This window comes from Aspergillus novofumigatus, assembly GCF_002847465.1.
Source record: "Aspergillus novofumigatus IBT 16806 chromosome Unknown P174scaffold_1, whole genome shotgun sequence".
NCBI classification, from domain to species: Eukaryota; Fungi; Ascomycota; class Eurotiomycetes; order Eurotiales; family Aspergillaceae; genus Aspergillus; species Aspergillus novofumigatus.
The window spans coordinates 1397866-1418943 of record NW_020194274.1 but is presented as its reverse complement, the minus strand read 5'-3'; the positions used below and the strand labels follow the sequence as shown (position 1 = coordinate 1418943).

Here is a 21078-nt window from a genome sequence, read left to right as displayed (position 1 = left end):
TTGCTCGAGGGCGGAGCCGACAATGAGCCTCGTCCCTCCCACCAGTTGTACTGAACATCCAATATCATCCCCTATTTAAATATACTTCTATAGAGCTAACTCATTTCTAAGCATTTGATTACATTCTACTGTGTATGAATGAGCTGACATCAATCAAGCCTCTCAATTGGGTGTTTGGGAACTGAACACGGTGCGAGTACATAACGTGTTGGCCTCAGGCTTCCGCCCAGAGGTTGTGTCTGCCAAGTCCACCCACCATGATCACAAGAGAGAGAGGATGGCGAAAAAGCATTGGTGTTGTTCACTTAGATGGCAGGCACTGAATAAGGTAGAATATCTCATGCCATGCTTTAAGGCAATCTTCTGCGTTTATGTGGATCTATGGAGGTCTAGAATTACTGATCAGGATAAAGGATTGGTTGTAGTGGACCTTATATATATCCCCAACATCTGCTACATTGTTCACCTGATAAGGTTATCAGATAGAAAAAGAAAGGAAAAATGAGAGTCGAAAGATAGGTATCCACTGCTCGGATCTCAGTAAATAGATAAATAGCGCACGAATGGCTTTGCGGCTGCTGCACATTCAAGAGATGTTAAAACATCGTAATCACTTGCATAATCTTCCATACATATATTGATACTTTGCATCTAATAGACTGAAGCAACAGCAAACCAGTCAATTCCTCTCACTAAGCCATCCAACAATGCTAAAAACGAACTTCGGCTTGCCAAAACTTACCTTAATCTACCACGAGGATCATGTTCCCTCTACTAATCTAATGAGGGAAGTGCTAATACAAATAGGTTCATAAGGCGTCACCTACAGAATAACCTATGGGCAGCTTTGACGATCACAGGAAGGGGAAGCATAGAATATAAAGAGTGCCAATCGACACGTGTGTTAAACTGTCGCAATGAACGACATAAAATTATCAGTCTAGATGGTGGTTATGGCCTCTGGAAAGCCTAGACTACTAAAACCGATCAGGGGGTCTGATCCTGCACTTCATGCTGCATGGGGCTTCCTCGTGCATCGTACAGCTCGTGTCAAATACTGCCTCTAAATACTAAGGTAGATGGTGGTTTTTTCACCGAATATCACTGACGATCAACTTGCTTCTCGAGCTTCTCAAGGAGTGGTACGCATCCTTAAGATTTCTCCGACCCACAGCTAGGGTTGTCGGTTCACCCAGCCAGTGGCCCAGCGCAGCCACGGAGACATGCTACCGAAGGCCAAGCCAGGCCCGGTGCGACCCAAAAGCTTAAGTAGAAGAGGCAGGTGATGACAAAAGTTACTTGCGTAGACAGACCAAAAAGAAAGTTGCTTTCATTACCACATTTAACTCAATTCCTGTTCCTGATATCTGAACACTCAATCATATCTCACGGCGATTTAGGTCCGCACTCACAAGTGGCGCGAAACTGTGAAAAATGGGAATAGTGCAAGCCTGGTCGTTCGGACTTCGGAGGCTAGACTTGATGGATCATGGATTAATTCTGGGGCACTGAGCCACGCACACACAGACTGTGGTCTCGTTGAACATCGACGAGATAATGTCACTAGCCCCACAAATCGTCGTCCAATCTTCGGGGGAAAAAAATTGAGAAGATAGCAGAGATTGACGTCCGCGCCGCGACGGGACAGCCGAAGCTAAGCTCACTCCCCGATTTAAAAGGTCGTCACGCCCGTCCTGTGTAAAGGGTAGAAAAAAAGGCTTGTGTAAAGAGTAGAAAAAAAGGCTTGTGTGGGACGCTGTCTTGCGCCTCCTGTCAATTCCAAGCTGAGTATCTACCCTCGACATGGATCCACGCGGTCTCGATGCAGAGGAAAAGGCTCATCCTGAGCCAACCTCCATCCCAGTGGAAGAACAAGAGCCCGTCAAACCGCGTGGTTTGCTCTCTCAAATTCGTTACTATGAAGAGGTGCTGGATCGCAAGTTAGGAATTGAATCACACAGCCTTGACAGGGTTCTTCCGGAAAATCGTAAACCTCCTAACCCCCTGGCGATGGCTTTCATGTGGGCGTCTGCTACGATCAACATCAGTTGTTTTAGCACGGGGTTCTTGGGAAAAGAATTTGGATTGTCTTTGGGACAGACCATTGCTATCACCATCTGTGCGACGTTCCTTGGTGCCGCTGTGACGGTTCGCATACCTTTTCCTATTTCTCTGGATCTTCCTAGAGCGATTTGCTCTTCCCCTTTGGGTTTCCAGCGGCTTACATTTACGCCTTAGGGCTGGTGCGCCACTATGGGCCCTGGTACTGGTCTTCGTCAGGTTGCCATCTCTAGATATTCTTTAGGATTCTATCCTTCATCCATTATCGCTGCGTTGAACGTGATCGAGCAACTCGGTTGGGCGTCTGTCAACTGCATCACTGGCGGTCTTGCCCTCAGCGCCGTTTCCGATGGCCGCTTGTCGATTGCTGTGGGCGTGGTCATTGTTGCGTGTGTCAGTTTCCTCTTCAGTTTCGTCGGTCTCAGGGGAGTCCTGATGTATGAGCAATACGCTTGGATCCTATTCTTCATCATTTTCATGATCATCTACGGCGAGTCTGCGCATCGGGCCAACCTAGCCGCCCCTGCTACCGTTACCGGTCTCACCAGGTCAGGAAATGCTCTGACCTTGATCGGTGTGGTGTACGGCTCCAGCGCATCCTGGAGCTCCATTGTCTCGGACTTTTATGTTCATTACCCGGCCAACATCCCCAAGATCAAGATCTTCCTATACACCACTCTGGGCATCACGATTCCAACCTGTATCGGAATGCTGCTTGGTGCTTGCATCAGCTCGGCTTTGGATACGAATCCTGAATGGGCTGCTGCCTACGAGAACGGTATCGGGGAGATTCTCAAGACAATTATCTACCCTAGAGGATTTGCCAAGTTCCTCTTGGTCCTTCTGGTTCTGTCTGGAAGTATGTGATATTCTTTTAACGAACTCCATTCCGCTCCAGCATGACTTTTCGCTAATATACTCCTTTAGTTGGTGTCAACTGTATTGCTATCTACTCAGGTGCGCTTTCCGCGCAGCTTTTTGCCAAGCCCTTTGCAAAACTCCCACGGATAGTCTGGTCGTTCCTCGTATTCGTCTGCATTCTCCTTCTCGGCATTGCTGGTCGAGACCACCTGTTGGACGTTCTGGAGAACTTTCTGTCCCTGCTGGGCTACTGGAACACGTCTTTCTTCGTGATCTTGTTCACCGAGCACTATGTCTTCCGCGGGGGTAGCCTCTCCAACTATGATCTCGATGCGTGGAATACACCATCAAGAATGCCTGTCGGCTATGCCGGACTTACAGCGTTCCTGTGCGGTGCCGCTGGATGGATCGTCGGCATGGTCGAGACTTACTATGTTGGTGCTATTGCGAAGATGATAGGGCAAGATGGAGGAGACGTTGCCAACGAGTTAGCGTTCGTCTTCACCTCAGTTACTTATGTCCCTCTAAGAAAACTGGAACTCAAATACATTGGGAGGTAGATGGGTTGGCCTTCCGCAAACTGCTTGTATATTATGAGCAATCCATTCATATACTGAACTAAGTCCCTGATTGTTATAGTAGCTTGGGGAGGATGGATCAAGTCCATTACTAAAACAGGGACCGGAAGCCAAGACAAAAGGTGTCTACTGCGGACTTGTATCTAAGTCTGAAGGCGCGAACTGACAGGACCATTTAGGGCGTCATGTCCATCACAATCACCCAGTATTACCTTCCTTGCAAGCTCGCCAGACCTATGGCACGGGGGATTCGATGACCGAGCTCCATGAAGCTACCAGTCCGTGTAAGCTGGAGCAGTCCCGGTAACAGTACGACGGTAAACCCGGTCGGTTCTACGTGATGCAACCCACCTGGGGCAATCAGTTTGACGTTGAAGATCCAGTATGGAATGAGTGCATATATGGAGATCCCGACTTTGGGGAACAGACTCGCAGGACTTGCCATGAGGTTCCAGAGAAAGCAGCCAATGTGCAAATTCTAGTATATTGCCCTGGGCTTTTCTCTGCTTAAGAGCGTTTCAATGACATTGACTTAGGAAATCACCAATATCAAAGGCCCATTTATCTCCTCGTCGACAGGTATAATTTGATGCTGGGCCAAGAACAAATCCAACACTAGGCGTAAGCTGGCGATGACGATGACGGTGATGGTTGATGCAAAGCTGGGCCAATGGGATTTGAAGGGTGTCCCCCGTTGTGTCGTTCCTGGAACCTGATGAGCATAGAACTGCCTCTTATTTAACCATAATACATGACGATTTGGCAATCTAGAGAATGTGTGGTGTTCCGTCATTCTATCGAATAGGAACGTGAGCAGGACTTGCCCTGTTTAAGACAGTAGGTTTTACAGCTTTCAACACTCAAAACAAGCAGTATCATCAATGCCATTTATCCATGATTCTACCACAGGGGCTAGAGACAGTGACTATTGAAGTGAGATAGAACGAGCGAATCCCAGAGAGACACGGGTATGCCAATACTGGGTTCCAACCTTTGACTGGGATACAAGCATAGACGCAAGGGGGAAGTGTGTTCACACATCCGGACGATTCAAAACGATGGTGTACCTGCAGAAGGGAAAGCCGTACCTATGTAACTGCCTAGGATATTCCTTGGGAGTGTCTATTTGACTGCTTGCTGTCTCGACCTTAGATGACTGCCAAGACCAAGGAGAAAACCAGTGGGCAATGACGGAACGCGGGAGAGGTCTGAGCACTCAGCACCCTCGATTTCGTCCTACAGATGGTTGGAACTTGGCCAAGTTTGATTGTACAGAATCTCTGACTCTCTCCAGACATATCAGCCTGTGAATTAATTAGTAGCTATGTTCTGAGTTCTGACAGCTCTGGCAGATTTTTGCTACGACGTGGTGTTGCAGTTTGTCAAGGTCAAAGGAAAAGAAAAAGAAAATGGAAAAAGAATACGGAGTCGCTCTGCAGTTCAAATTGACTCAGGACCACTAACGACATCATCTGTCTCAAGTCTCTCAGACACTCAAAAAGTAAATCATCAAACTTAGCAACAGGAAAATTCTAGACACATCATCATCGTCATCGCCATTCTGGTCGTCTGTGGCTGCTCTCGCTCTTCGATACCAGCATTGAATTATTCTCTGGAGAACAGCTTCGCACGGTATCTTCCGTCTCTTGTGGCTGCTTCCCCTCAAACACATTCACAACAGCCCGATTTTCAATGGTATCAGACTGTAACATAAGGTCGAACAGCATATCTAGGTACGCCTTCAGCAGTCAACAACTCAATAATGGGCCCTGAAGCTCTTAACAGAACATCGCACCCATCACGTCTCACTCTTCAAGGACGTTGGTAGCTCGCTGGTTGGAAGGCGGGGTACAAAGTATAATGTGGCTTTGTGCCCAGCTTCGATCAAACGTCCTAAAAGGAAGAAAGAGACATGCATGGTCCATGATTCTATCAACCTACCTACCCCTACTCCCTTACCAAATATCACGATGATAAATTGCTGGTGCGGATGCAGTAATTGGCTACTGCCGAAACAAAAGTACATCTCTGGATACCTAAAAGAAAGAACCTAAGGTAGTTTAAACTTCTAGAACTAATTATAGTTCTGTGCTGTAACATGACTGAAGTCTTTATGCGAGGATATCAAGCCAAGAGTTTCCCTTGATGGGTCAAGCAAGTGGCTATCATATTGAAAAGTTCATTCCGTCCCGTCACCATGATATGGGGTGACTTTCCTAGGACGACCATTTGATACAACTCTTATCAAACTACCATGTATATAGAAGAGAACTGGTAGAGATCACCGCAAGGATTGATAAAATAACTCATATCAGACATCTACAGGACTCTCTACGGGTAGAACTGTATCCCGGCTGCTGTGCTGGTCCAGCCAGTCAAGGCAATTTAACTCAATCACTGGCTCCTTCAAATTTCGAGATTCAGGATCAAGGATAATAATTATAAGAAATTTCCGCTCGTCTATCCCCAACATTTAGCACATTGTCACTTGGCTGGAACTTGTCTGCATCATCATCATCCTCGCCACCATCTATTCATCCATCCATCCAACCCCCTGTCTGGTCGTTGTTGGATGATTGTTATTCCTTCTTGTCATCCCCTTGGTGCACTACTGCAGATCGGTGTGCTGAGCTGTCGGGCTTATGCATTTTTCCTGCAACCTGCTCGTTTGATCTCTCACACTCGGCTTGCATTTGCAACCTATTCTCCTTGCCCACCTCAGATGATAGATACGTACCACTGCTTCTTTCGCTTCTGCCCTTGTAACCAAAAGTCCCAATTTCTGTTACCGCCTATGTCGGAGGCCTCTTGCTGTGACTGATCCAGCGGTTCTCCACGTGCTAACCGCTGGTTATTGTGGTCACGGCTAGCCCGCGGTAGCTTCTTTCGCTCCCTCTATCTGGGTTTTCATCCCGTCCCGCAAATCACTCGATCTTTGCAGCAACACAGCGGTATGCCTTTTTGGCCCCTAATTTTTCCGGAAAGGTCAATCAATAATCATATCCATCAAGATCCATCCACATATCCCTTGCACAAACCAGCGACCGCCAAAAAAAGATACTGAAGGGATATCCAGGAGCACCGCCTCACCTGGTGGCTTTTCCCCCACCTTCTTCCAATCGAGCCACTCAAGCATACCTGTCACCCACCTTGTCACTACACATCAATTCGCCGAACCCCCTCCTAATCGCACATCATGAGCAACGACGGTTTTTCGTCCTTAAAATTCAGACGAACGTCTAGCAAACTGCAAAAAGACCCTCCTAGCTTCTCCTCCCGCATCCTTAGAAGTCAGCAGAGCAACACGTCACTCAAACGACACCCGTCGGCGCCTGTGTATCCCCGTTCCTCTGTCAGTGGCAGTCGAGAACATTCGCGCACAAGATCCAACGCATACGGCTCCTCTTCATCCTCTCTCGAGCAACACAGTGGGGGTCCATCTCCTGTCCTTGCTGGCGGCGACTCCAACAATTCCTTTTCGAACAAGTCCCGCCCGGGGCGGTTTTCTTTCAATACCGACCCCAGCTCTGATGAATTGACCGTTTCCCCGTTTGATTCACGGGGCATGCTCAGTGCATTGGAAGAGAACAGCGCAGAGTCCGAGAAAAGTCCTCCGCCGCAACCGCCGACGTTACGATCCTACCACACCAGCCCCGATTCCCGCGGACTCAGACAGTCGGCGAGTTTCACCGCTTTACAGAACCGTATGGATGCCTTCACTCACAAAAGCGAAAATGACCAGTCAGCAAACACGAAGAGGCACTCGGACGAGGGAAATGGAACAAAGGTTTTCGGGCGGAGTAAGAAGAGCAGCTTCTCGAGCTTTGTCAACAGCATGTTAGGGTCTCCCCGAGGGATCAAGATCTCCGCCCCCGAAAACCCTGTTCATGTCACCCACGTGGGCTACGACAACCGCACCGGCCAGTTCACCGGGTTGCCGAAAGAATGGCAACGGCTCCTGCAAGAAAACGGCATCTCCAAGAAGGAGCAGGAGGAGCATCCTCAAACCATGGTCGACATTATGCGATTCTACGAGAAGAACGCTCGCGGAGATGACGAAGTCTGGCACAAGTTCGACCACGCCTATGCTCATCATCAACCTACCGCGAACACACCGGGCCCCAGCGAAACTCGCCTCCAACGAGCCCTCGGTTCCCGCAGAACCACGAAGGCAGTTTTGAGAATCCGCGTGCGCCTCCTCCAATACCCCGTGCAGCGCCCCGGCTACTCAGGCGATGTCCCCACCAATCGGTGGGCTTGTGCCCAACCGAGCACCTCCGAAGCCTCCTGCTCCGGCCAACATGACACCTGCTCGACCGGCACCGCAGCCCCAGTGGCACGGCCGCCTCAAGACGCATATTCCAACCAATTCGGCACGCCTCCCATCCCAGAATCTGAGCCTTTGCCGTCCGAGGCACAGCGCAGCCGGTCAAATTCGAAGACCAACGGTGCGCAACCGCAATGGGCGCAGCCCGGTGCCATTGCTTCGCCAGCTCAGTATCAGCAGCAGCAGGAGCAAGCGATGGCTGCCGCTCAACAAGCGATCGTACAGAAGCAACTGGAGCGCAGCCGAAGCCAACGCCAACAGCAATCACGCGGGCCAGAACCCAAACAGCCCACGCAAATGGGACATACGCAGCACGCCAATGATCATACTACCGCGTTGCAAGGCCCTCAGAAGGCGCAGCCCGTTCCAGCAGCTCGTCCTCGGCAGCGCGCTCGTCAAAGTAATACTGTGGACGTAAGGGCGCGGTTACTTGCCATCTGTACTCCAGGTGATCCGACGAAGCTCTACTATAATCTGAACAAGATCGGCCAAGGAGCATCGGGCGGCGTTTACACTGCTTATCAACATGGCACGAACAACTGCGTCGCAATCAAGCAAATGAACCTGGACTTACAACCAAAGAAGGAGCTTATAATTAACGAGATCCTCGTCATGAAAGACAGCAAACACAAAAATATTGTCAACTTCCTCGACAGCTACCTCCATGGCTTGGATCTGTGGGTAGTGATGGAATATATGGAGGGCGGTAGTCTGACTGACGTGGTTACGTTCAATATAATGACTGAGGGACAGATTGCAGCTGTGTGCCGAGAGGTAAGCTTACCATGGAGAGGTACAAAGCCTGTGGGATAATGCTGACAGCCAGTCAGACTCTGAGTGGATTGCAGCACCTCCACTCAAAGGGCGTCATTCACCGGGATATCAAGTCAGACAATATCCTTCTCTCCTTAGATGGCAACATCAAGCTGAGTAAGTCAATTCATAACCCCGTTGCGATTTACCTCCGCTAACAATGCGAAGCCGATTTCGGTTTCTGCGCCCAAATCAATGACTCACAAAATAAGCGCAACACCATGGTCGGCACCCCGTACTGGATGGCCCCAGAGGTCGTCACGAGAAAGGAATATGGCCGCAAGGTTGATATTTGGAGTTTGGGTATCATGGCGATCGAGATGATCGAGGGCGAGCCGCCATATCTGACCGAGTCACCCCTGCGAGCCCTGTACTTGATTGCCACCAATGGCACACCAACCATCAAGGACGAGCATAACTTGTCGCCCGTCTTTCGCGATTTCCTGCATTTTGCACTCAAGGTTGATCCCGAGAAGAGAGCATCGGCCCATGACTTATTGATGGTATGTCCACTCGATCCACATTCGAGGTCTCCTTGATACTAATGTTGATTAATTTAGCATCCTTTCATGTCCCTCTGCTCCCCTCTATCCCACCTGGCGCCGCTTGTGAAAGCTGCGCGCATGAGTAGAGCCCAAGAAAAAGCTCAGAAAGGGGGCGCTTGATCTCTTCTCACCCGGCTGTCTTTCTATATGTGTCATGTCTTTGTCTTCTCTCCCTAGATACCCCTTGCTCCTGATATTCCTTATCTTGCTGCATTATGATATGCTGGTACTGCATAATGGCAGAATATTTATGCTGTCTCTTTTCTTCGCTGTGTTCTTTTCCGAGCTTGGATGTCATAGATGGCAATGACCTGACCGCAATTGTTCCTCCGTCTTCTTTTCCCTTACCCTCCTTCCTATCTTCAGCCCTGCTATTACCTTTATATCATTTGATGTTCGGGTGCTTTGAAGCAATGACCTTCCATCCCGTCCTACTTTCTACCTCTCCACCGTTCTTTGGGCGCTGTAGCATGGCATGTGCGCCGGAAAGAGGTGTACTTGATTGAATCGAATAATGTCATGTGCCTTAGCTTCTATTTTTCTGCTGTTACAGCTCCGTGCCGATGCTCATGTCTCGACTGATTTGTGTGGGAGCTTGACTGTATTTTGAGCTTGCTTTCTTGAGCCTGTACTATCTCTGTAGACTTTTCCTGCTGTACTCGGTCCCCGTCCACCCTCTCTTTCCACTGGATTATCTGATGCTCTGCTTATAGTCCCTTCTCTTCTTCACGACGGGCCATTTCGACTCAACCACATGCTATAGCTATCCGAAAAGTGTACAAACCTTTCTTTGCTGATGTTCATTACAGAAGGAGATACATTTACTAGTTAATGCAGCGATAAGAGCGAGATCTTGAGCGTCTCTAGTTTCTATAGTGCTCATGGCAATGCAGAGTCATGCAATATGATTTCCTATATACTGATTAACTCGAGAAATATTTCTCAAAAAGTTTGATAAGAGACGTAGGTGACATCAGGAGCAGTCCAAGGCACATGGAATTATGGTTTGCTGTATCTGGAAGATCTTTTTAGCAAGTGAAGCTATCAAACTGAAGAATGTTGTGCTACGGAGTCGGACATCGTCATATTTGGCGGCCTGTCCCCCTGCCCTGCTGACTCAGGTGGAGCAGGCACTGCCCTGCGGCTGCGGACCATCGTCACCTGTTTTGCATCAGGTTGCAGCCATTACACTTTGCACTCCAATCCTCTCAACTGTTTTTGAATTGGAATTCTTGTCCCTCTTTCAGAGAGAGCCTATATAACCAATCATACTGGGATATCCTGAAATATCTGCGTCCCCTCTCACGCCGAACCGATTTACACAGATACCGCGACTGAACCGTTACCCCCGCACTGTCAGGCGGACCTGAAGGAGCTATCTACTATCTAGCTACCTACCATAGCTGACGCCGACGGACTGAACCACTGCCGCTCAAACATTGACAGTAGGAACTTTCGCCTCAGTTCCTCTTGAAGGCATCTTATATACAGGTCTTGTCGAATATCTCTACGTCGGCATTTCATTGAGTCGAAAAGAGCAGCTCATCTCCGACACAATTGTTCTGCCTGGGCGGGAGGAGTGAGACAAGAAAGGAATAATGTTTCGCGCACAACAGAACGCATTTGATGATGCAGTCGGTAAGTCTTTTATCCTGTAACTGGTTGTGTTCAGGTATACTGCATGTTGTCGGAAGATCGCTAACGGCTTTTTGTCTCAACAGCTAAGGCGACGGACGAGAACCTGACCTCCGAGAACTGGGAGTATATCCTCGTATGCGGCCCTCTTCGATTTCGTGGTTGCGTGGAAAAGGAGAAGCTAATATCGGGTGACTAGGATGTCTGCGACAAGGTTGCTGCTGAGGAATCGGGGTAGGTTTGCTACTGGGCGTTGGTTCGAGTCCGCAAATGTAGTTGATGCTGATGGATCTTCTCAAAAGGGCGAAGGATGCCGTTGCCGCGATGATCAAGAGATTGGCACACAGAAATGCCAATGTGCAACTTTATACCCTAGAGGTTTGCGCTCCTTGCGAACGTGGAATAATTACCTTTGGTGTCTGACTCCCGGCTTCTTTCTAGCTGGCCAATGCATTGGCTCAAAACTGTGGCCCGAAGATACACCGCGAACTCGCGTCGAGAAGTTTCACTGATGCTCTTCTTCGTCTCGCGAATGACAGGGTGAGCTGCGCGCGCTGATTTCTTGAAGATCGTACTGACAGGACACGCTGCAGAACACCCATCAGCAAGTCAAGCCAAAGATTTTGGAGCGCATGCAGGAGTGGGCACAGATGTTCGCCAACAACCCTGATTTCGGAATCATGGAGCAGGCCTACATGAAGTTGAAGACGCAGAGTAAGCTCACGGAACTCCAAAGCTGGCCATGGTGCAAGGACTGATCTCTTGTTCTCAGATCCCAACTTACAGCCTCCGTCTAAACCCGGGAAACGGGAGATCACCGAGGCGGATCGCCAGAAGGAAGAAGAAGAATTGCAGATGGCGCTGGCTCTTTCCATTAGGGAGAAGCCCAGCGCGGCCCCTGAGCCTAAAGCGGAATCAAGCACGTCTGCCTCCGCACCAGCCAGCCAGACCCAGGCAGCGCCATCGCAAGCGGTGCCCCCAGGTACTTCCGCAGCCACCGTCTCCCGGGTCAGAGCATTGTTCGATTTCCAGCCTTCCGAACCGGGTGAATTACAATTCCGGAAAGGGGACATTATTGCAGTGCTCGAGTCCGTGTACAAGGACTGGTGGAAGGGCTCATTAAGGGGCCAAACGGGAATTTTCCCTCTGAACTACGTGGAGAAACTGCCAGATCCAACGGTAGAAGAGCTGCAGAGAGAAGCCCAAATGGAGGCGGAAGTGTTTGGGCAAATCAAGAATGTTGAGAAGCTTCTTACGCTTTTGAGCACTCGTAGCTCGGAGTTGAATGTGCAAGACAACGAGGAAATCACGGCTTTGTACCACTCGACATTGTCAATTCGGCCCAAGTTGATTGAGCTCATCGGGAAATATTCTCAAAAGAAGGGTATGTCGTTAAAGGCCCCGCGTTTAGGTTTCTTTGGCTAATACTTAAATAGATGAGTTTACGCAGCTCAATGAGAAATTCATCAAAGCCCGGCGAGACTATGAATCTCTCCTGGAAGCATCCATGTCGCACCCTGCACAACCCCAGTATGGTCGACCCGGCCAGACTCCGTACGGATACCCTGGACCTGCCGCGCCTCTTGTTTATCCCCAGGGACCTCCACAGTCGGATCCTCAACGATACTTCAGCCCACGGCCGCAGGACCAGACGCACATGTATCCTCCAACGTCACACTCGCCTGATCCACGCGGCCGTACTCCACCTGCTGGTCCATCCTTCCCACAGCACCAGCAGCCACCGCCAGACTCATACCAGCCTGTCCACCACCGTCCAGAATCTACATATGACAACCCGCAAGAATTAGGTACTTCTGTATATGATTCACCCGTCGAACATCCGTCCTCAAGTCAGCGGTTACCCTATCCTCCCTCTGGCGCACAAGTTCCAGCTGGTGTCCACCAGCAGTTCCAGCATCAGCAACAAGAGTATCCGCCTTCAGGCTATCCCCCGAGGACGCATCCAAGCCTCCTACTGCTGGCTTCGCCTCACAACCTCCGCCGCAGACACTACAACAACCTCCTTACCCTACGGCACCCGGCGCTCATCAACCGCCTCCATCGCACCAGCCACCACCAGTCCCCAGCACGGCATCGAAGCCAACCCCGTATCCTTCATTGACAGCTGGAACACCCAGTGGAGGGGAGTATCAGGCCTACAATCCATCGCAAGCTGGCGCAGCCAACTCGAATCCTAACTCCTATTACCGATAATGGTAGGTCCGACCGGCGGTGACCTCTTCGTTGTGTATCTTTCTATGAGCCTCATAGCTTTTTTGTTTTCACATTCATGAGGTATAATAAGCTTCTGTGGGGCTCGGTTTCGTGCAAAACACTTCATGTTGGCAATTTTTGAATCGTAGATTCACGCTCATATCTTAACTACGATTGAAAGCATGCACAAGGAGTGCATGCGTTCAGTAAAATGATATAAATAGCCATTGAAATATAGCAGCGTGCAGAGACAGCATCTCAATTTGTTCAGGTAGGAAGCCGTATTCAGGAAGCTAGGCCTAATCAGGGTCAATGGGTCTTAAAACAGATGCATTTCACGTGATGCCATGATCACACGTCCTCAGGTAATTGTTACCCTCCAGCATAACAGTTGCTTGGTATCTTATCTGATACAATTCTGTGATCCTTCCATTCACTCTAAGATTAGGATGACTAGACAATGGTATCAGTAAAGTTCGATCCCGTCTTTCGACCCATCATCGTGCATAACCTTGAACAAGAAGACGTCTAAAATCAGCTTCCCCGCAATCGCGCCTCCACCGAACGATGTCTTTGTTCGCCCTGCTTCCGGATGGGCAAAATCATATCGTTCTCTAAACTACGAGCGTTCTTTCTTGGTCGGCACACATAAATTTGTTATCGAGTCTATCCCATCTGGGATGCTTAGGCCATGGAGGCCGATTGGGACGAATTGTCGCGCATTCCGGTGCCTCCCCCAAGCCCGCATGGCCTACCAACCGTCGCGACGACAATAGCATTCGACGATGTGTCAGAACTACTTTGGGCCGGCAATGAGTTTGTGAGTTTTGCTGCTTCTGGGGACTTACTTCCGATGCTGATGTATGGCCGTGGCTACTAGGGCCGAATCACCTCATTTTACGGCCCCGAACTGCAACGCTACACTTCTGTTCGCGCTCATCCGGTATCAGATGGCCCCGTTCGACAAATTCTATTCCACGAGAGGGGCGTCATATCGTTATCACCAAAGAGTGTGCACATGATTACGCGACGTGGACTCACGCAATGGCATATCAGTCACGAGGAGATGACGGATCTCTACTGTATGAGCTTCACGGCGCAGCTCAACAAGATCATTGTTGCGGGATGTCAGAGGGCGATGTTTACGATTGACATTGACAAGGGAATCATTGTCGACAAGCTGCATACAGATCACAATTATACTATGATGAAGAAGAGTCGGTATCTCTGTGCGGCGACGGATACGGGATCGGTCAACGCGTTGAGCCTGACGGATTTTCGGGTGGTGAAGTCTTGGAAGTCACATGGGACAGCAATCAATGATATGGATGCTCGCAACGATCTGTTGGTCACCTGCGGTTTCTCCGTCAGACACCTGGGATCCCCGATCGTGGACCCTTTGGCCAACGTATACGACTTGAAGACCCTTTCGCCGTTACCTCCCATCCCTTTTCATGCTGGAGCTGCGTACGTGCGCATGCACCCGAAGCTATCCACGACGAGCTTTGTTGCTTCTCAGACTGGCCAGCTGCAAGTCGTCGATCTGATGAATCCTAATGCGATCAACCTTCGCCAAGCCAATGTATCTTTCATGCTGGGAATTGACATTTCGCCATCTGGAGAAGCTCTGGCTATTAACGATGCGGAGTGCTCCATCCATTTATGGGGCTCACCGTCTAAGATTCATTTTAATGAGATGAGCAAGGAGGTCGAGTTCGCAGATGTCGTTCCTCGACCGCCTCCCCTTGACTGGTCTCCAGACACGCCCTTGAATATGATTGGGATGCCATATTATCGGGAACGGTTATTGTCTGCGTGGCCTAGTCACCTTTTGTTCGAAGTCGGCAGTCCTCCCGCCCCCATCGACCAGAGTATCATCCCCTATCTTCGCCCTGCGGAAATGGGGCATTACGCGCCGAACCCGAAGAAGACGCGGCGTTATCAAGTCGAGAATACCCGTGCGCTGACGACCGCCGAACCAGCTCTTATCGCTCCCAAATTCTTAAGTGAGAAGGCAAGGGAGCAGAGCAAATTCAGATCGGAAGCCTCCGTGAGCGACACGGCGGAGGCCCTCGCAGGCGCGAAGCTCAAAGGAGACGCCGAAGACGATCCCCTACTCAAGTACAGTAGTGTCGAAATCAAATACAGTCGGTTTGGTGTGGACGACTTTGATTTTAGGTAAGAACATTTGGACGCCTTTTGATTTTGAGAAGACTCATCCAACATTGCGGCAGATTCTATAACCAGACCACTTTTTCCGGATTGGAAACACACATCGCCAACTCCTTCACGAACGCGCTCCTCCAACTTCTCAAATTCATTCCTCTTGTGCGAAACCTCGCACTTCACCACGCAGCGAGCACCTGTATATACGAGACTTGTCTCCTGTGCGAGATGGGTTATCTGTTCGATATGCTTGAGAAGGCCAATGGGCAGAATTGTCAAGCCACCAATCTTTTGAAAACTTTCAGCAGCTATCGAGAAGCTTCGAATCTCGGCCTGTTTGAGGAGAACTTAACCACAAAGTCACTTTCTTCCGCCATTCAGTCTGTGAATAGATTTTTCCTTAACCAGATCGCGCACGACTTCCGCATGATTGTCCCGAGCTCCGATGATTTAGACCAGAGGCTTTCGACCATTGCGTCTGAATCAATTCGATGCATGTTTTGCCAGAATGAGATCGTCAGACCTGGAAACTCCTTAGCCAATGAGCTGATTTACCCGGCCATTGATATCAAACAAGCTCGCAGAAATCCAGCCTTCCGGTTCTCGAATATCCTGCGAGCAAGTATTGAGCGAGAGACGCAGAACAGGGGATGGTGTAACTATTGCCGGCGCTATCAGCAAGTTACCATAAGGAAATCTATCCATCGCATGCCTCTGGTCTTGATACTCAATGCGGCTCTCAGTAACCCCATCTGCAGGAGATTATGGTCGATCCCTGGCTGGTTGCCCGAGGAGGTGGGCATTGCCGTTGACAACGGCCAAGTTATGTGTTTCGAAGGAGACGAGCTCAAGACTCAGTTGCAGAACAAGCTGCCTAATCTTGTGGTATATGAGTTAGTAGGCCTTGTCTCTGAAATCGACATTCCAGAGCATCAAAAACCGCACTTGGTGTCATTCATCAATGTCTCTATCTCCTCTCGCGAAGCGGAGGCGAAGAACAGGTGGCACTTGTTTAATGACTTCCTTGTGACAGAAGTCGACAAGGACGAGGCTCTTCGGTTCAATCAGCCATGGAAGTCGCCCTGTATCCTTGCGTATCAGGCGAAGGATGCTCGCCATGCTGTCGATGACTCCTGGAAGAATGTCCTGGATACCACTCTGCTTTTCCGCGATTGGTCATTGAAGTGAGTGAGATTGCATCCAAGCTAACATCTTTTGTGCTAACGAGAGACCCCAGTGGTGGCCGTGCCGTGGAAACCCGCCAAACACTTACAGAAGAGGAGAAGCCAACCCCTGGCACTCCCGTAGCTCTTGATACAGAATTTGTTGACCTCGAGAAAGCGGAGATCGATGTGAAAGCCGACGGGTCACAGGAAATTGTGCGACCCAGTAAAAGTGGGCTTGCTCGAGTATCCGTCCTTCGGGGATCGGGAGTCCATGAGGGAGTACCTTTCATCGATGACTATATTACTATCAAAGAGCCGATTGTCGACTATGTCACTCAGTATTCCGGTATTAAGCCTGGCGACTTAGACCCAAGGACCAGTCAACACAACTTGGTCCCTCTCAAAGTAGCTTACAAGAAATTATGGCTGCTTCTCAACCTGGGTTGCGTCTTTGTCGGTCATGGTCTTGCTTCCGACTTTCGCAAGATCAACATACAAGTCCCTAAGAGCCAGACGGTCGACACACAATACCTTTACTTCCATCCTGGCAAGAACCGGCGGCTTAGCCTCCGATATTTGGCTTGGGCCGTGTTCAAAGAATACATCCAAGAAGAACCGGCCGACAATAACCAGGGCCACGACTCAATTGAAGACGCACGCATGGCTCTTCGTTTGTGGAAGAAGTTCCAGGAATACGAGGATGCAGGTATTGTGAATCAAATCTTGGAAGAAATTTTCCGCGAAGGATCCAAACTCGGTTTTAGACCGCCACCTCGGAATGGCGTCGCGACGGTCCTTTCTAGACCAGGCACGGCAGTGACCATACAGAATAGCAGCGGTCGCAACACACCTAGCACACCTGATGTAGGGGTTGCTGCCACAGCCACAGCCACGACCAGCGCCCCAGCGACTCCCCGACAGGCATTCCGACGTTCGATTGCTCTTACGCCGAGTAATGCCACTTTTGGTGGACCAGGGGCAGGGGATTTCTTCGGGGGAAGCCCTCTGAAGTAAGTTGTGCATATTTGCGGATGTATCGCAGCAGAAGGAATGCGATCTTTCACCGAGGGCTCTTCATGATCAAGGCATACACATGGCACACGATAGACGGGTTATATGGACATGATGTGTTGCACCTATCCCGATCATGTAGAGCGGTTTTGGATTGCTTGAGAATATTCATAGAAACATCGTTACCACACTGTATATCCGATGGAGTAATAGAAACTCCCGGCTATGCAATGAGGGACTTCATCCGTTAGACTTGCATTAAAAATTGAACAAACAAATTTGACTTTATCTGTATCTGTATACACATACTCATCGATAGCCCATCTGGAGTTGACGGAAATACTGCAAACCGAGAGCAGCAACTGTGGAGAAATGACGTGGTGGGCCATGAACCTCTCACCTTCACAACAATCCGGCGGAACTCTGGTTCTCCCCTGTTCATCACTTTTTCGCTACCTCCCTTTCAAAGAACGTATGTCATACTATAAGATTGGGAAAGTCTCAGAGTACTATAGCCGAGCCCCTTACTCTTTTCTGTCAAGTATCTGCTTCTGGATTCCGACCCCGCCCACACCGAGATACCCTCATCACGATCCTGCTGCCCCGCCCTTTCACACATTGATACAAAGTACAATTCTACCATGTCGCGACTACGTGTGAAGAATGTCAGTTACGATGACGACGACTACGATGACGGATATGACTCTGCCGACCCGGAAGAGCAAGAGATCCTGGAGCAATGTACGGCGGAAGTGCTTGCGCAGTTACTTTCCGGCGAACCGTCTGTGACGGCGACCCGGGATGAAGTTCAAGAGGCGCTGTGGCATTACTATAATGATGTGGCAAAGGCGGTTAATTACTTGCGAGGTGGGTTGGATGGATGCTGTTTGAGAATGCTGAACGTGGTGAGAGGAGGCTGACTCGGATTTACTGTGCTGCAGGGAAGAAAACGAAAGAGACTAAGAAGAAGCAGAGCGCTGCTCCTCCGGTAGCGGCCAGGGGGAAAGGTAAGCTCTTTGCTATACAGTGTTTGTCTCTTTCTGTCTTTACTTGTGGTTGGGCTCGGATTATCCGCAAAATTTGCGACTCGATGTTGAGACCATAGTGAGTATATCATTCCTTCCTTGGACGTTCTGAATAGTCGAACTGACGCCGACTTGAATTTTGAGTGTTCAATGTTCTAACAGGTCTCTCAGTGCCGGCATACCCTTTACCTCCTACTGCGCCATCACCAACCCCTCATTTCTCAGCCAAGGACTTCTTTCGTGATTCGCCATGGCTTAATGTCCCTGCACATCGCAAAGCGGAGATCCTCATCGAACCTCTTTATCCTCGACTGGGCTTGCTTGGAGGGGCTCCCGAGAGTAGTGGGAAAGTGTCAAAGTTGGCTGCCTTGGCTGCTGCGCGGAAGAAGAAAGAGGCCGACAAAGCCGCATCAGATGCACCGACAACCCCTAGCGAGCCTGGTACTCCCGACAAATCACCGGTCGAGCCCAAACTAGCTTCTCTGTCCTTACGGGAAAGGCTTGCAGGCAATGGCAAGGCGCTGAAGCCGTCGGAGAGTGGGCAATTGCCCCGTACCCTGAGAAGAGGGACGCCTCCCGAGAATTCTCTAGCTCAGGAGAAGCTATCACCTGAGCCTTTCAAGGCAAAGAGTCAAGAGATGATTCCAGTTGAACCTACAACGAGGAAGCCATCTGCCAGCGAAGAGGAAAAGGAGCAGCCCAAAGCCAATATTCGGGCACCACCGTCTACATTTGCTAGCGCTATCGTTGGAGCCAATACGCGGCCTCAAATCACCGAGCCCAGCCACTTGTATTCAAGCACAGTTGATCTTATGCAGATCTACGGACAGGATCTTACTGAACCCTTTGACTTTGCAGGTCCCAGCCCGGATGACGTGGTTCTCAATGCTCAAAGCTCAGCTAAAGGTTTGGCTATTCGGAGAAAGATATAAATTGTTCCCTAATAGATAGGCAGGCTTCAAGTCGAAACAACTTGCGTCAAAGTCAGCAGGCGACAAGAAGAACCAAGGTGACCTGGCTGGTGGCATGAACAATCTTAGTGTCCAGGAGAAGGTGGCTGTCAAGAGCAAGAATTTGGATGTCTTGTCCGAGTACAATAAATCCCAGCGGAAGAGAGCAATGAACTTTGCGGTTATCGGTCAGTAGTCATCACCTACACCCTGGTGGACGCCGCTGACGGGGAGGTCAGGTCATGTTGATGCAGGAAAAAGCACACTTATGGGACGCTTACTGGCGGACCTGAAAGCTGTTGACCAGCGGACATTGGAGAAGTACCAGCGGGAAGCTGAGAAGATCGGTAAAGGATCTTTTGCCCTTGCATGGGTACTTGATCAGGGCACGGAGGAGAGAGCTCGCGGTGTCACGATTGACATTGCGACGAACAAGTTCGACACGGAGAATACTATCTTCACGATTGTGGATGCTCCAGGCCACAGAGATTTTGTTCCGAACATGATTGCTGGGGCCAGCCAGGCAGACTTCGCTGTGCTCGTTATCGACTCTAGCACCGGAAATTTCGAGTCAGGCTTGAGGGGCCAAACCAAGGAACACGCCTTGTTGGTACGGAGTATGGGTGTGCAAAGAATCATCGTTGCGGTGAACAAGATGGACGCGGTGGGATGGAGCCGGGATCGATTCGAGGAGATTGAACAACAGATCTCGTCATTTTTGACGACTGCCGGGTTTCAGGCGAAGAATATCGCCTTCGTCCCCTGCTCGGGCTTCAGAGGGGACAATGTCACTCGACGCAGCGATGACCCGAATGCCTCATGGTACACGGGCCGTACTTTGGTTGAAGAGCTGGAGGCAACCGAACCTTACAGCTATGCGTTGGACAAGCCATTGCGCATGACGATCAGCGATGTCTTCCGTGGCAGCGTGCAGAATCCTCTTTCGATCTCTGGTCGGATCGATGCCGGCAGCTTGCAAGTGGGCGACCAAATTTTGACAATGCCTAGCGGGGAGACGGCTACCATTCGAAGCCTGGAAGTGGACGGCGAGCCGAGCGACTGGGCCGTGGCTGGTCAGAACGTGGTTCTCAACCTGGCAAATATCGATCCTATTCACCTTCGGTCTGGCGATGTTATCTGCCGTCCATCGGCGCCCATCGCGAATATCACCTCTTTCACAGCAAAAGTACTCGCGTTCGATCATCTGATGCCTAGCATGGTAGATATCCACCGAGGACGACTCCACGTTCCAGGACGGATCAGCCGCTTGATCGCGACGCTCGATAAGGGATCTGGCTCGGTAATCAAGAAGAAGCCTAAGATTGTGCCGCCTGGTGCTGTGGCACGCATTGTGGTTGAGATGGACCAGGCGGTGCCTCTGGAAGCACCTACGAGAATTGTTCTACGATCCGGAGGCGACACGGTGGCCGCTGGCTTGCTTGAATAATGCCGAGTACATGATAGACGCAGTCCGAAGTATATAGATACCACTAGAATATTATGACTAGGGATTGCGTATTCTCTTGTAAATCGCTTGGTTGCTTTTGATGTTTTCCAAATTGCCACCAAGTATTGGGCTTATTCCATAGTGATCAAGACATACGATGCAATTCCTAGTAATGTTACTTCTCGAGTCTGATATTTGGCCCTTTGGAGACTAGTCTAGGTTCAGAGCTACTCCGTAGTGCTAAGAACATAAGCATGTAAGGCTAAGATATTGACAAGC

At 49.9% G+C, this 21078-nt stretch overlaps 5 protein-coding genes across 5 annotated transcripts; all 5 read left to right on the top strand.

Moving 5' to 3' along the window:
• Positions 1 to 1803: 1803 nt before the first annotated feature.
• On the top strand, positions 1804 to 3482 carry P174DRAFT_363200 (putative nucleoside transporter; the record flags this gene model as incomplete). Its single annotated transcript, XM_024821903.1, has 3 exons — positions 1804 to 2148; positions 2239 to 2920; positions 2989 to 3482. 3 exons carry the CDS (start codon positions 1804 to 1806, stop codon positions 3480 to 3482), a joined length of 1521 nt encoding a protein of 506 aa, XP_024686989.1.
• A 3214-nt stretch (positions 3483 to 6696) lies between these two features.
• On the top strand, positions 6697 to 9305 carry pakA (mitogen-activated protein kinase kinase kinase kinase STE20; the record flags this gene model as incomplete). Its single annotated transcript, XM_024824469.1, has 4 exons — positions 6697 to 8601; positions 8658 to 8757; positions 8809 to 9143; positions 9201 to 9305. The coding sequence occupies 4 exons, from the start codon at positions 6697 to 6699 to the stop codon at positions 9303 to 9305; spliced, it is 2445 nt and encodes an 814-aa protein (XP_024686988.1).
• Positions 9306 to 10375: 1070 nt separating this feature from the next.
• P174DRAFT_436803 (ESCRT-0 subunit protein HSE1) lies at positions 10376 to 13262 on the top strand. The gene is made up of 9 exons (XM_024826129.1): positions 10376 to 10823; positions 10907 to 10956; positions 11020 to 11054; positions 11123 to 11198; positions 11262 to 11360; positions 11414 to 11534; positions 11593 to 12204; positions 12257 to 12728; positions 12764 to 13262. The coding sequence occupies exons 1-9, from the start codon at positions 10784 to 10786 to the stop codon at positions 13032 to 13034; spliced, it is 1776 nt and encodes a 591-aa protein (XP_024686987.1). The 5' UTR covers positions 10376 to 10783; the 3' UTR covers positions 13035 to 13262.
• Positions 13263 to 13448: 186 nt separating this feature from the next.
• Positions 13449 to 17652, top strand: pan2n2 (poly(A)-specific ribonuclease). Its single transcript, XM_024823096.1, has 4 exons — positions 13449 to 13854; positions 13915 to 15212; positions 15269 to 16384; positions 16438 to 17652. Exons 1-4 carry the CDS (start codon positions 13726 to 13728, stop codon positions 17378 to 17380), a joined length of 3486 nt encoding a protein of 1161 aa, XP_024686986.1. The 5' UTR covers positions 13449 to 13725; the 3' UTR covers positions 17381 to 17652.
• Positions 17653 to 17799: 147 nt separating this feature from the next.
• P174DRAFT_508668 (putative translation elongation factor EF-1 subunit) lies at positions 17800 to 20860 on the top strand. Its single transcript, XM_024831477.1, has 5 exons — positions 17800 to 18244; positions 18319 to 18384; positions 18574 to 19308; positions 19358 to 19540; positions 19592 to 20860. Exons 1-5 carry the CDS (start codon positions 18019 to 18021, stop codon positions 20797 to 20799), a joined length of 2418 nt encoding a protein of 805 aa, XP_024686985.1. The 5' UTR covers positions 17800 to 18018; the 3' UTR covers positions 20800 to 20860.
• Positions 20861 to 21078: the final 218 nt, after the last annotated feature.